This window comes from Schistocerca serialis, chromosome 2 (genome assembly GCF_023864345.2).
Source record: "Schistocerca serialis cubense isolate TAMUIC-IGC-003099 chromosome 2, iqSchSeri2.2, whole genome shotgun sequence".
NCBI classification, from domain to species: domain Eukaryota; kingdom Metazoa; phylum Arthropoda; class Insecta; order Orthoptera; family Acrididae; genus Schistocerca; species Schistocerca serialis.
In genome coordinates this window covers 357,969,639-357,984,223 of record NC_064639.1, presented here as the reverse complement: position 1 = coordinate 357,984,223, position 14,585 = coordinate 357,969,639, and the positions used below count along the sequence as shown (strand labels likewise).

Sequence of the window (14,585 nt, the reverse complement as noted above, 5' to 3'; positions counted from 1 at the left end):
GAAGTTGCTTGCAGAACCATGATTGTACAAGGCGTGCACCTCTTGGTCCGAAGGAAATCGAATGTCTTTCGTCAAGGCTCCAAAGTATGTAAATCGCATAAGGAGGGATCCGGACTGTCTAGAGGATGTGTAAGGGCTTCCTAGCGAAGCTTCTGTGGCATACTCAAAACAACTTTCGCAATATGTGGCCCTCCTACCACCGTCCATTTGTTTCGGACGAAGAGGTGCATGCCTGGATACACTCACAGTTCCGTAGGAAAGTGGCTCTGAGCACTATGCGACTTAACTTCTGAGGTCATCAGTCGCCTAGAACTTAGAACTAATTAAACCTAACTAACCTAAGGACATCACACACATCCATGCCCGAGGCAGGATTCGAACCTGCGACCGTAGCGGTCTCGCGGTTCCAGGCTGCAGCGCTCAGAACCGCACGGTCACTTCGGCCGGCGTTCCGTAGGAAACCGCAAACATTTTTACATCAAGAAATTAATGGTCTTGTCTCACAGTGGCATAAATATATTAATAATTATGGGGATTACATTTGAAGTTATAAACAGTTTATTCACTTTCCTCCATCTCTCTCGATTTCATTTGACTGCTCTTACATGATAGAAACCTCCTTGAACCCTAATTCCCTTTCCAAATATTTGTTGGTTTTCTTCACAGCTTGCTTAGTGTACAGGTTCTGTAACATCGGAGAAATGCTACAAGCTGACTCAACCCATTCTCAACTACTGCTTCCCTTTCTTGACCATAGACTCTTGTAACTGCAGTCTCGTTTCTGTACAGGTTGTGGATAACCTATTACACCTTGTACCATAATCTTGCTTGCTTTAAGAGGTAAAATACCTGGATGCGATTTACTTGGTGCTACATACGACAGGGTTTATGGTGTAGCAACGTACATCCGGGAAAGTATGGAAAAGGTCCGCACTCTCTCTACCGGTACTACAAATAATATCCACGAAGTCACTGTCAGAATTGGTGAAATAACTGTTGTGAATATCTATAAACCACCAGGAAATACTGGTGACCACTCTACAGTGTACTTGGGAGACTTCTACGGACATCATGGACTACGGAAATACAAACGTAACGATGGACATCAGAACACACAGGTTGACTGGTCTGAAAAACACAGCCTCCGTCTTGTTTTTGTCGCTAAAGACAAGTGTACATTCCGTTCTAGTGTCTGGAGAACAGATAACAACCTGATTTATGTTTGTGTCTTCTGACAACAATGGACTGCTATTGTTAGTGTCAGTGAAAGTCCTGCGCAATTTCACGTACAGCCAACATTACCCACTGCATCTCGAAATAGTTAGAAGCGTACCTGTAATAAGATCATTTCCGTGACGTAGATGGAACATTGAAAGAGCCGAGTGGTCTACATTTTCGAAAAATGTGGACAAATGTGTGGGATGTATACCACCAATAAGCACAAACTGTAAAAGGTCAATTGGAGCTATACTATCCACAGTAAAGAAATGTATTCCAAGGGGCTCCCGAAACGTATATATACCAGATCGCACGGAGAAGTATGAAACCCTGTACAAACAGTTTTGAGACAACAGTGACTGTGAAGTAGCTGACGAACTTAAGCACAGTATCGACGCAGGTCGCCGTATGCATGGACCGAAACACCTGAGGCCTTAGACTTCTGCATCTGATGCAGGAAAGCCTGGTCCCTGCTGAGAAAAGTTGGAAGTGCCAACCCACCAGACAGCACGATGGAGGCTGATAATCCCAAGGAATTAGCAGAAAACATTGGACTACCCTTAGAACTCCTAGGATTTGATCACATACAACTAAAGCCAAACAGGAATTGAAGGCTCTCGAACTAGTCTTTAAACGTGAGTCAGACCTCCATACCATTGGACATAAGCCTGTGATCTTCTGTGCTTTGTAAATATAGTAAATTTAATCAACTTATAATCAGAACATTCTTTTCTGTGTGTTAAATACCTGTTGACGTATTGTTAAAGAAAAATGTTTCCTTATATGATGTGAAGTGCTCAGGAAAATCTACGAGAATTCTTCAGCTTATGTTAACATCGGCGAATCAACTCAAGAATTTCGCATCATGAGGGGTGTCAAGCAAGGCTATCACATCTCCCCAACACTGTTCTCTGCTGTATTGGAAATGGCTATGTAAAAGCTGAGCTGGGAAGATAAGGGAATTAGAATTAATGGAAGAAGGCTTACCAACTTGAGATTTGCTGATGATATAGCCTTACTGGCCAAAGACTTGGCAGAGCTCCAAAACTTAGTCACAGATCTTGCATCGGAATGTCAGCTGGTTGGCTTGAACATGAACCTTTCCAAAACAAAAGTAATGTCCAACAAATGGGTCCCAGCTGGAGATGTGAAAGTCAAGGACAGTCTATTAGAAGAGGTCAGTGAATATGTCTACCTTGGCCAGATTATAAATATGAGGGGAGACATAAGGCTAGAAATCTATCGACGCATCAAGCTTGGATGGCAAGCATTTGGGAAGAATTCAACAGTATTCACATCAAAAATGCCAGTAAATCTGAAGAAAGCAGTATTTGATCAATGCATTGTTCCTGTGATGACGTAAGGGCTGCGAGACATGGACACTGAACTCATTTACAAATGGTTCAAATGGCTCTGAGCACTATGGGACTTAACAGCTGTGGTCATCAGTCCCCTAGAACTTAGAACTACTTAAACCTAACTAACCTAAGGACATCACACACATCCATGCCCGAGGCAAGATTCGAACCTGCGACCGTAGCAGTCGCGCGGTTCCGGACTGCGCGCCTAGAACCGCGAGACCACCGCGGCTGGCCTCATTTACAAAAGGGAAACTTAGGACAGCACAGAGAGTCATGGAGAGATCAATGATGGGCTGTACAAGAAAGGATAGGAAAAGGGCGGATGACATCCGGTCTGTGACGAAGGTTAACGACATCTTAGAGACGGTAGGTTCCTTGAAATGGCTGTGGGCTGGCCACTTCGCAACTAGAAAAGACAACAGATGGACGAAGCTAGTACTGGAGTGGAGTCCGAGAGAGCACCGGAGGACTAGAGGAAGACCACCAGACAGATGGGACAAAGACATCAAGAAGATCGCTGGTAACACCTGGCAGAGAACTGCCCAAGACCGTTCCACTTGGAGAAGACTGCTGAAAGCCTACCTGAATCCACTACTCGAAGAGGCCACATCATTTAATGATTGAATTGGCTGATGATGATCATGATGATGATGATATGATGTGATGATGGCCTTATACTAAATAAATAACCCCTGCTACCTTCAGAATTTCAAAGTTAGTATTGCAGTCAACATTGTCAATACCTTTCTCTAAATCTATACATGATGTAAACGTACGTTTGCCTTTCTCCGAAGTAAATTCCGAGTGAAGTCATAGAGTCAGTCCTACATTTCTCTGGAATCCAAATTTCTTATCTTCCCCCAGGTCAACTTCTACCAGCCTTTCAATTTTTCTGTGAATGACGAACTGATTACAGAACACTTTGGTGCAGTAGATTAAAACATTAGCAGGACTTTGATAAAGGTGGGAGACAGGAACAAACCAGCCAGGAACAAAAAGCACGTTACGTCCCAGTGCGGGACTGCCCTGTGGGAGGGCGCCCGCCTACCTGCACGTAGACGACCATGTCGGAGAGCTCCTTGGCGATCTGGCTGCTCTGCTTCTTGGGCTTGGTGGGCGCCGGCTCCTCGTCGGTGTACCAGGCGTCTGCCGGCTGGCCGCGGGCCGCCGCCGCGCGCGCCGCGTGCCCGCCGGGCCAGGCGCCGCGCTCCAGCCGCAGGATGCTCTCGTGGCTCGACATGGAGCCCGTGCGCGACGGGCACATCGACGTCGACTTGCTCAGCGACTTGTCCTCCGTGCCGTACAGCCCCAGCAGCTTCTCTGCACACACACACGTACATCTTTACAGTTATTTAATTCCACAAAATCACACAACAGATAGCCGGCCAGGGTGGCCGAGCGGTTCTAGGCACTACAGTCTGGATTCGCGAGACCGCTACAGTCGCAGGTTCGACTCCTACCTCGGGCATGGAAGTGTGTGATGTCCTTAGGTTAGTTAGCTTTAAGTAGTTCTAAGTTGTAGGGGACTGATCACCTCAGAAGTTAAGTCCCATAGTGCTCAGAGCCATTTGAACCACGCAACAGATAAGAGTGTCCTTCCGGAATGCATTTTCACTCTGCAGCGGAGTGGTCGCCAATCTGAATCTTTCTGCAAGATTAAAGCTGTCTGCCGGACGGGGATTCGCACCTGCGACCTTTGCCTTTCCGCAACCAAGTGCTCTACTACTCACTAACCCTCCTCTCTACTTTTTTCCAAGAGTCATAATCTTGTAAGGTATGTGGCAAAACTTCTGTGAAATTTCTAAGTTAGTTAGTTACACTACTGGCCATTAAAATTGCTACACCAAGAAGAAATGCAGATGATAAACGGGTATACTTTGGACAAATATATTATACTAGAATTGACATGTGATTACATTTTCACGCAATTTGGGTGCATAGATCCTGAGAAATCAGTACCCAGAACAACCACCTCTCGCCGTAATAATGGCCTTGATACGCCTGGGCATTGAGTCAAACAGAGCTTGGATGGCGTGTACAGGTACAGCTGCCCATGCAACTTCAACACGATACCACAGTTCATCAAGAGTAGTGACTGGCGTATTGTGACGAGCCAGTTGCTCGGCCACCATTGACCAGACGTTTTCAATTGGTGAGAGATCTGGGGAATGTGCTGGTCAGGGCAGCAATCGAACATTTTCTGTATCCAGAAAGGCCCGTACAGGACCTGCAACATGCGGTCGTGCATTATCCTGCTGATATATAGAGATACGCTGGGATCGAATGAAGGGTAGAACCACGGGTCGTAACACACCTGAAATGTAACGTCCTCTGCTCAGAGTGCCGTCAAGGCGAACAAGAGGTGACCGAGATGTGTAACTAATGGCACCCCATACCATCACGCCGGGTGATATGCCAGTATGGCGATGACAAATACACGCTTCCAATGTGCATTCACCGCTATGTCGCCAATCACGGATGCGACCATCATGATATTGTAAAGAGAACCTGGATTCATCCGAAAAAAATGACGCCATTCGTGCACCCAGGTTAGTCGTTGAGTACACCATCGCAGGCGCTCCTGTCTGTGATGCAACGTTAAGGATAACCGCAGCCATGGTCTCCGGGCTGATAGTCCATGCTGCTGCAAACGTCGTCGAACTGTTCGTGCAGATGGTTGTTGTCTTGCAAACGTCCCCATCTGTTGACTCAGGGATCGAGACGTGACTGCACGATCTGTTTCAGCCTTGCGGATAGGATGCTTGTCATCTCGACTGTTAGTGATACGAGGCCGTTGGGATCCAGCACGACGTTCCGTATTCTCTCCTGAACCCACCGATTCCAAATTCTGCTATCAGTCATTGGATCTCGACCAATGCGAGCAGCAATGTCGTGATACGGTACACCGCAATCGCGATAGGCTGCTATCCGACATTTATCAAAGTCTGAAACATGATGGTACGCATTTCTCCTCCTTACACGAGGCATCACAACAACGTATCACCAGGCAACGCCGGTCAACTGCTGTTTGTGTATGAGAAATCGGCTGGAAACTTTCCTCATGTCAGCACGTTGTAGGTGTCGCCATCGGCGCCAACCTTGTGTGAATGCTCTGAAAAGCTAATCATTTGCATATCACAGCATCTTCTTCGTGTCGGTTAATTTTCGCGTCTGTAGCACATCTTCGTGGAGTAGCAATTTTAATGACCAGTAGTGTATTTACTAGTTGCATAGATACTTGGAACGTTTCCTTTATAGTAATAATGTGGAACGAGTCAGTTTACGAAATGTGTTTACTTATTAGTGTTAACATCAAAAAAACGGTTCAAATGGCTCTGTGCACTATTTTAGCGGTTATACTGGTTATTAGTGAACCAGCGTTTCACGTTCACGCATACATTAACCTATGAGCTTGAAATGTTAATCACTTAAATATGTTACCTACACAAATGTTATCCCGAAATTTCAATATTCTGCATTAATTATTTTTTGGTGTGGTGATTTTTTTCCCTTCATGCTAGAACGGTCACCCATTCCCAGCTGCATGTCGCCTATGTAATTAAATGGCTCTGCGCACTATGGGACTTAACTTCTAAGGTCATCAGTCGCCTAGAACTTAGAACTAATTAAACCTAACTAACCTAAGGACATCACACACATCCATGCCCGAGGCAGGATTCGAACCTGCGACCGTTGCGGTCGCTCGGCTCCAGACTGTAGCGCCCAGAACCGCACGGCCACTCCGACCGGCAGTGTTAACATCAATGAACACATTATCATTTTATTCCTGCTCATACCACTACACTTTAAAAAAAGCCTTTTTTTTTACTGTTTACCAGGTTTGAAGTAGATATTCGTGAATGGAATAGAAGGAGTTGTCCACGAGAAATTATTTTAAACTGCATTTGAAACTTGCTTCTCTGCCAGTCAGATATTTTATGTTATTAAGAAAATGACCAAAAATTTTTATTACTGCATATTGAATTCATCTCTAAGCCACTGACAGCTTTAATAATGGGTAACAAAATTCATTTTCCCCTTTGCTGCTCTAGGTACGTTCGTCACTGTTCTTCTCAAATTGTGATGGATTATGTATAGCGGATTTCGTTAATGAAAACACTTATTGTGGCGATGCAGTTAAAATGCCTAACTCCTTGAAGAGGTACGTACATGATGCCCATGGGTGAACACCGCATATCATTCCTATTGCTCGGTTTTGTACAATCGTTACTTCATTCGTAAATGATGAGTTATCCCAGAAAGTTATTCTGTACGACATTACTGGGTGTAAATATGCAAAACATGTCAATGGGTTGATAATTTGTTTCCAAGATTAACAATTATATGAAGAGCGAAAGTAGCTGAACTTAATTGTTTGAGAAGGTCTGTAATATGTTTTCATGAATACGTACACCTAAAATTTTGAAGTGTTATACCCTGCTTAGTGACACCTGCTCATGTCCTACATCGATTGCTGGTATGACTCTCTTTCTTGAACAGAAATGAATGTAGTGTGATAGTTTAAAATTTAGGTAGAGTCCATTTTCAGAGAACCACTTAATAATTCTTTGGAAAATATCATTTACTAATTCGTCTGTTGCTTTCTCTCTAATGGGATTTATTATAACACTAGTATCATCTGCAAAAAGTACAAATTTTGCTTGTTTAATATTAAGAGGAAGGTCATTCACATGTGTAGGGAATATGAGTGGAACCAGAACTGAACCCTGTGGGACTTCCTTTGTATGTTTACCCCAGTAATTAAAATATTCTACCTTTCCAACATTGTATGAATTATTCACGGAACTTTCATATTTCTATTTGTCAAGTATGATTGAAAACAGCTGTGTGTGAAGCCAACAACTCCATAAGACTTGAGTTTTTCGAAGAGAGTATCACAATCTACACAGTCGAAGACCTTGGAGAGATCACAAAAAATACCAATTGGTGAGATGAGATACTGACAGAAGTAAAGTTGTGGATGGGAGTCGTGAATCATGGTTGGATAGCTCAGTCAGTAGAACACTACCTGCGGAAGGTAGATGTTCCAAGTTCGAATCCCGTCCTGGTATAAAGTTTCTGTCTTCCAGGAAGTTTCAAGTGGTTCTTTACACTGACACTATATGGATTGTACCCAGTATAAGTGCAGATGTATTTATATGTGGTGCTTTAATATGTACACACATCAGTGTGTTGGTCGTTTTTTCTCTGTGTCAGTCTTCTGCAAACACGTCACAAACTTTACGACCTACTGTCTTTTGCACAGTCTACTGCACAACTAAGCACACTATGTCTGTCAGTATAGACAAACCTTTTTGCGTCCATGCGTCTACACTTCAACAGCTGACCTGCTGCCCAGGGGAAAATAAGCATTAATGGCTTGCTCTTGGCACATGCAGTTAAAGGTACTAACCAACCTAAAACATATGACTTGTAATGGCTATAATTATTAGTCTGCAAACGATGTGAACACTGATGTAGTGTTGTTCAGTGCATCATCCTCAGTCACCAATAGAAATATCTGCACTTATATCCATTACAACCTGCGTAGATGACACTATCAATAAATGGCAAAAGAAAATGGAAGATTCTGATGCACTGACATGTACAGTGTTTAATTCACTACTTTTAGCAGATGACCAGGTAATACTGGTGGATACAGAAGACATACTAAAACGAGCTGTGTACTCCTCACATTTAATGACAAAATGATATACATCCGCAAGCAAAACTAAAGTTGTGGTCTTTTGTTGGAAAGAAAATCTTTGAGCGGAAAGCATAATCAAGAATTACATATTGGATCAAGTCCATGTATTCAACTACGTGGGCTGTGATATCTGTTACACATATGACAATGATCCTGAAAAGAAACTACAAAGGTTACGCATAACTGAGAGAACGTTCCTGAACAAAAACGAGGAAAGAGACAATACTGTGACTGAACCTTCATTGCTCTGTGGATCCAAAGTATTGAAGTGGCAGAAAAAGACCTTTAAGACCTCTGGCAGAATACAAATTAGAAGATAATAAGAGGAACAGCGAGATAAAAACGGTTTGGAAAGGAATGGATCAAAGCCCAATACCAAAGAGAACCCATGATTACAGACCCATGGGCAGAAGAAGGATAGGACGACCACGAACAAGATAGTGCGATCAGATTTCTATTGTTTGGTTTCGGAATGGGAAACACTGTCTAATCCGAAAATATACATGATGATGATAATTCCTGAAAAGGCGAAGGGTGAGGGAGGGACTGACAGTAGAATGTTATTGTTCTTCAGTTGCGCAGTTTTAAAATTCAATCCAGTGAAAATCAACCATGCTATTTTGCCGTAAACTGAAGTGGCGAGACTGTGACCGAGTAAAGAAGAAGCTTTAAAATCGATTCACACTTGTCAGAATGAAAGGGACAGAATGTCAAAATATTTCAGAATGCTTTTCAGATGGCGGCATTCACACAGGCGTGAACGAAATGGAACAGGACTTCAGCACCAAGAACTATCGGCAGACAGTTTTGATACTAACGTGCTCACATGTTACAGTACTGGATTTCGTGCTTTTGTTTCATTTTAGTCTCGTCTGCTTTGTTTTTGTCCCCCCACAGCACTGCCCCTGCCGGGTAGACCGCCTACTCATCACGACGGCGCGCGGGCTCATCCGCCATCAAGGCGAAGCCAGTGGCGCGCCCTTTGGCGGCCGTATCATTTTGCTCGCCTCGTCACGAGCACCAATTCGGAAGAGGGATGACAGTACTTTGTCTGGGAAGCCAACCAACAGGGCACATGTTATTGATAGGCACCCACAACCAACCACGCGGATTGTCAGTATCGGTCCGCGCGGCTATTTAACTGGCGCCGTAGTCAGTCAACAGCTGTTCGTATCCAGTCCGGGCGTGTGCTGTGTGGAATTTGAGTGCTAGCAGCAGTCGCAAGAGTATAAGCGCCAATCAGCAGTCCACAGCAAACAGTTCACGAGCATAGCAGCCGCCACAGCCTCTACTGTTCAGCGAAGTCAACAACGGACTTAGTAGCTCTGGACAGTGTTTATTTCTGGGAAGTGACTATACTGCATATTGGACTCAGAAGGAACCCCTTGAGTCGAGGTCAAAAGTTCAGTCTTTAGTAAGGGTTATTTAAAACTGCTGTGTTAACAATAATGACAGGAAAAATATTAGCTGCTTATGACACACGATTTGCACCAGGAGGGCGACTGAAAATGAGTGCCTGAGAGGACCAGATATCAGGGTGTGTTACATTTCACAAAATGGACATCATCGACATTTAAGAAACGTACAAAACAAACAATTAACTTGCACCATGAACACCGAATGAAAAATGGTGCGCCACAGTGATCACAAATGTTTGCACCATCAAGACCGAAGGCAAACTCATTGGGGAGTTCAGGACGTTCAGCTAGGCATACACTCATAAAGAATGCATATAGAATCAGACTGATGTAACGGGGTGATCAGAACCGATGGAATGTGATGGCAAGCAGCCGAATGCGAAATAGTCTGTCATGGAGCTTATCGTGAAACTGGCTATCCTGTAAGGCGTAGCTGCAGATCGTGTGATAATATGTTTTAAAGGCACGGAAGAAACAAACATCCAGAGGCTGAATTTATTCAGTGCTTCCAGGTGGTAAGAACTGCAATGTCACACACTTTTCGGGAGGGATCGTTTGCTCTAAAGGAGTATGATTTTTATGTGCACACCAGGAATCAGGCAAAAGCAAGTAATTTTGAGAATCTATTGGCCAAAATCAATGCTCATACCGCGGTTGTAGTTCTCTTACGTCCATTTCCGCGCCCTTGCTTGCTGAGACGTAAATATTTCCTTCTGCCCTTGCAAGGTCACGCACACGATAGAGAATCGTAAGGGACAGAGGACTTCCAACTTCTCGAAGCACAATACATAACTTTCCAGCCAATTTACCATCCAGAATAATAGTCATTATAATTGTATACAAATACGTTAAAGGCGTTGATGTTAGTTGGTCTTGATACGAACCTCTTCGTACCTCTAATTTCCAGTGTTCCTTCCATACGAATTTCCTCTTCAAATCACAATTGGTCGAAGCCAAAAATAGATTCCTTTCTGAACGATGGAGTAAGTTTGTTTATCTCATCTACAAATTTCCGGACCGATTCCGCAGTTTCCTGTGCACCATCAAGTTGACGCTTTGTTTGAAATTTCGTTAGCTTACGTGTTCCAACTCTGTAGCACTGTTTGAAGTTATGCAACCATTCACTAAAAAAACTAAAAAAAATTCCTTCCGAACATGCCATGAAGGCCCAACGGTACTGACCGGCCGCCGTGCAATCCTCAGCTGATAGGCGTCACTGGATGCGGATATGGAGGGGCGTGTTGTCGGCACACCATTCACTGCTTCCCTTCAAACCACTGTAATCTGTGTCGCGCGCAGTTTGACGTGCATAGCGTAGTACGTCACTATCTTGCACATCCTGTGAATTGTATCGAACATCATTGAAATGCGCACACACAAGTTTTTGTAACAAGTGCGCCTTGTCCTTCTTTGAACATCTATAGTTTTTCTTATGACTTCACGGTCATATTGCTGCGGACTTATTTGAAATCTGTTCATAATTTTTTTTAGTATGCTAAGGATGATCTTCCATGCACATAATTATGTTTAGTACCACCTCCTTGGACACTAAAAGTCCATTACTATGTTTCACTGTAGACAAGATTTTTGGCTCCCTCTCTGACAAGGATGAACTATACTTGTTAAGCACTTAACGTCATCAGTGTATTCCTCTTGTGTACTGTCCGCACAGTCGAACGTATACGACACCATACAGTCCAATGACTTATCAAGCACAAACGCTAATATTTCGTCTGTTACTTGTTTCTCACATACGAAATTCCTTGGGTTTCCTTCTGACGATATGTCAACTTCGGCAAGTGTTGTTGTAGATATAGTGCTATGTTTGCTTTATTTACCTTTGCCATTGCTCAGCTTAGTATCAACACCATTACCATTATAGCACTGTTATGAGTTACTCGTCGACTAAGCAATTCATCTACACTCCTTTAGTCTCACGCTGTGCTCACCATTGGATATCTCCAGTTCCGCACCCTGTTGCCATTAGTAGCCAATATTGGGATCCCATGGAAGACAATATATGGGGCGTCGAATCCCTTTAACATCATTGGCCTCTTACGACCTCGCACTCGAAGGGTTTCTTGTTAGTCTCAGACAGGACAGAGGGATGTTAGTGTCTGACATGAACTGGATTTTATGGTTTATGTGTTGCAGTATATGAGTATTCATGTACATTGCACTAGTTGAAATGATAGCGGTGTTCCAGAAACAATCACCATAGTGACGCAGAAAACAAACCACCATACATCAGTTTTAGTGACCATTGGGAAGATTCCATTATCACTTTAATATTTTCTTCTGCGGTTTATTCCATGAAAGAGGTCAGATATCTGAAAGCGAAAAATAATTTACGTTTTACAACGAAGGACATAAATCTATGAAACCATTTTCGTCAAACAACACTTTTAACAATGGAAATGTTGGCTTTGTTTAAGGGGAGAAATACAGTTTTTACCGTTATTTGGAACTTGCACTTAGGAAGAGAAAAGCATAATGTATAAAGTAAAATGGCTGTATTAACTGCCTTCTAAATGACGTTTCATGGGTTTGTATTTATACGTTTTCTCTAGAAAATAAATGTTGGTGTTTTAAAACGTTTTTAGACTTCTCTTCTAGTGTTTCATTTCTCATTGGGCTATCGCAAAACTTTTTGAAGAACATAGATTATGAATATTTCTTTGGCCATTAATAAACAAGTATAAATGCTGTTTCTTAATTGTGATGCTGTATTCCGACTTTTTGCGTCACTTGTTGTATCCCATGACCTCACTTTCACAGTCTGGTATTGAGGTAAGCGAAGTGACATTGTTTGACACAGACTTTGCGTTATGTTCTGTCCGGTTCCCTTCAACTGACGTCCAGTACGAATCGAGCATAATTCTTACAAAAAGTATCCAGTCAGTATTAATAATGCCATTAATAGTTCTGAACCGAAGTATTGAGACTGTATCGCTTATTTCTTGGTTGTCAATAAAAAGCACATGCCCCAAGTACTTGTTGCGGCACAGTTTAATGAAGCTCCAATGGTCCATAAAAAGCAAGGTGCCTCGAGTTATCGTCGTTTAGGAGAACAGATACCGATTTGAGTTCAGACTTGGGCTGCTTAAGGTAGTATATTGCAGGTGTCGATAGCAATATTCTTGAAAATAAGTCCGAACTTTAGTTGAAATCGTGATTTTATTTGCCAGACGTTCGTTCCAAATTTTGACACATTAACATCATTTACTGTCACATGCTTCTACAATTACACTACAATTACATAATCGGATTAAATATGGTGGTTCGCCAACGTATATTCAATACTATATCTCGCCAGGAACCAGCAAAAAGGGATTACAAAAGCTCTCGTAAAATAATCTATAGAACTTGGCAGTCACAGATTTCCCAGTCAGCTATTTGACCAGTGGCCAAGGCACTACAGATCGATACATAGATCGATCTGAAGCAATTGATCCAATTACATTACAATGGTAATCGTTGAATGGTTGTTCATGTTTCATTTCGGCTACGATGCACACGAAATGTTGCCTGATGTTGACTGAGGCGAAAGTTTCTTATTTGTGTGGTGTCATCGAAAATCCTGCGTGTTTTTATGTTTTTTGACTGTTTTCTCAAGGGTTCATATTGAGATCGAAATATTAAGGTGTATGTCTCATCCTGTATATTATTGTGCAAAATATGATCTCTTCAAAAACCGTCAACAGTGTGATAAATGGCTTTCAATGGCGCTGCCACTGCAAGGAACAAAAACCTCGTTTTCAGCATAAGCATGGTAGGGTACGATTGAACAGGTAAATGCGAATTAGAATGGGAGAAAGTGATTGTGATTTTAGGTGAGTTTGAATTTTATGCGTTTTTAACTGCAAGCACATTCAGATTATTTTAACAAGGACGCTAATAGATAATAATTGAGCATCTCTCTCTGTCTCTCTCTCTCTCTCTCTCTCTCTCTCTCTCTCTTCTCTCTCTCTCTCTCACACACACACACACACACAATATCGGCCACAATAAAAATTCAAGTACTTGCTTCAAATTATGGCAATGGCCATGAAAGAGTAACCAGTAAAACCTTTGCAGAAAAATGCGTAAAGCCTAATCATTTATCTGGAATATCCATGACAATAAATCCCTTTCCACAAAAGCCATACTACGTTTCTACCAGACAGTAGTTTTCCAAGAAGCATTCTAAGCAGTTGAGCATTATCATTTTTTGGAATGACGGATACTGAGAAAAATATTCGGACCGAATCTGAGTCGGTATCAGAATGTGCAAAAGCTAACAAGCATTGTATTTCCTGACGGAACGGTACACTTCCATTGCTTGGAGAAGACTTCTATAACTCTATGAGCATACAGGACTAATGGATGACTCGAGATTAACGAAGGAAACCTACATCATAAACGGGACACGAACTACCAGAGTAGGATAGTTAACCGATACAGAAAAGGATCTCACGGAGTATTCACTCCCTGGCAACTGCATGGACTAGAAATAGAACATAGACTTACAACTAGCTGAAGGATGTATGAAACACAAAAACGGGTGGACACAAGAAAGATAAGGGACTCATAGTGAGTGGATGTAGAAATATTGAGAAAAAAGAATAACAAGGAAGACTAAAACTAACTAAAGGTTCTATATGCTCTTAACAGGGACAAACAAAATAACAATAAACTTAAATAAAATAAATGACCATGATACAATGGTGACATTCTCCAAACTGAACGTTGGGAGATTGATGTTAAGTTAGATGATGTAATACTACCTCAAATCGGCTGGAGGATCATGTTCGGAGTCTGTGAGCAGGTCTGAGTAAATAGATAGATGGAATGCAATTGTAAGGCTATAAGGAGGAAGGCGAAAGTGAGGTGTGTACCGGG

The 14,585-nt window shown here is 42.5% G+C and overlaps 1 protein-coding gene across 1 annotated transcript in view; it reads right to left on the bottom strand.

Annotated features, from left to right (window-relative positions):
- The window catches only part of LOC126455985 (1-phosphatidylinositol 4,5-bisphosphate phosphodiesterase epsilon-1-like), a 464,968-nt gene that overhangs the window by 44,669 nt on the left and 405,714 nt on the right, over positions 1 to 14,585 (bottom strand). The window contains exon 20 of the mRNA XM_050091742.1: positions 3,628 to 3,899. Within this exon, the coding sequence (XP_049947699.1) occupies positions 3,628 to 3,899 (272 nt within the window). The remainder of the gene's footprint in view (positions 1 to 3,627; positions 3,900 to 14,585) is intronic.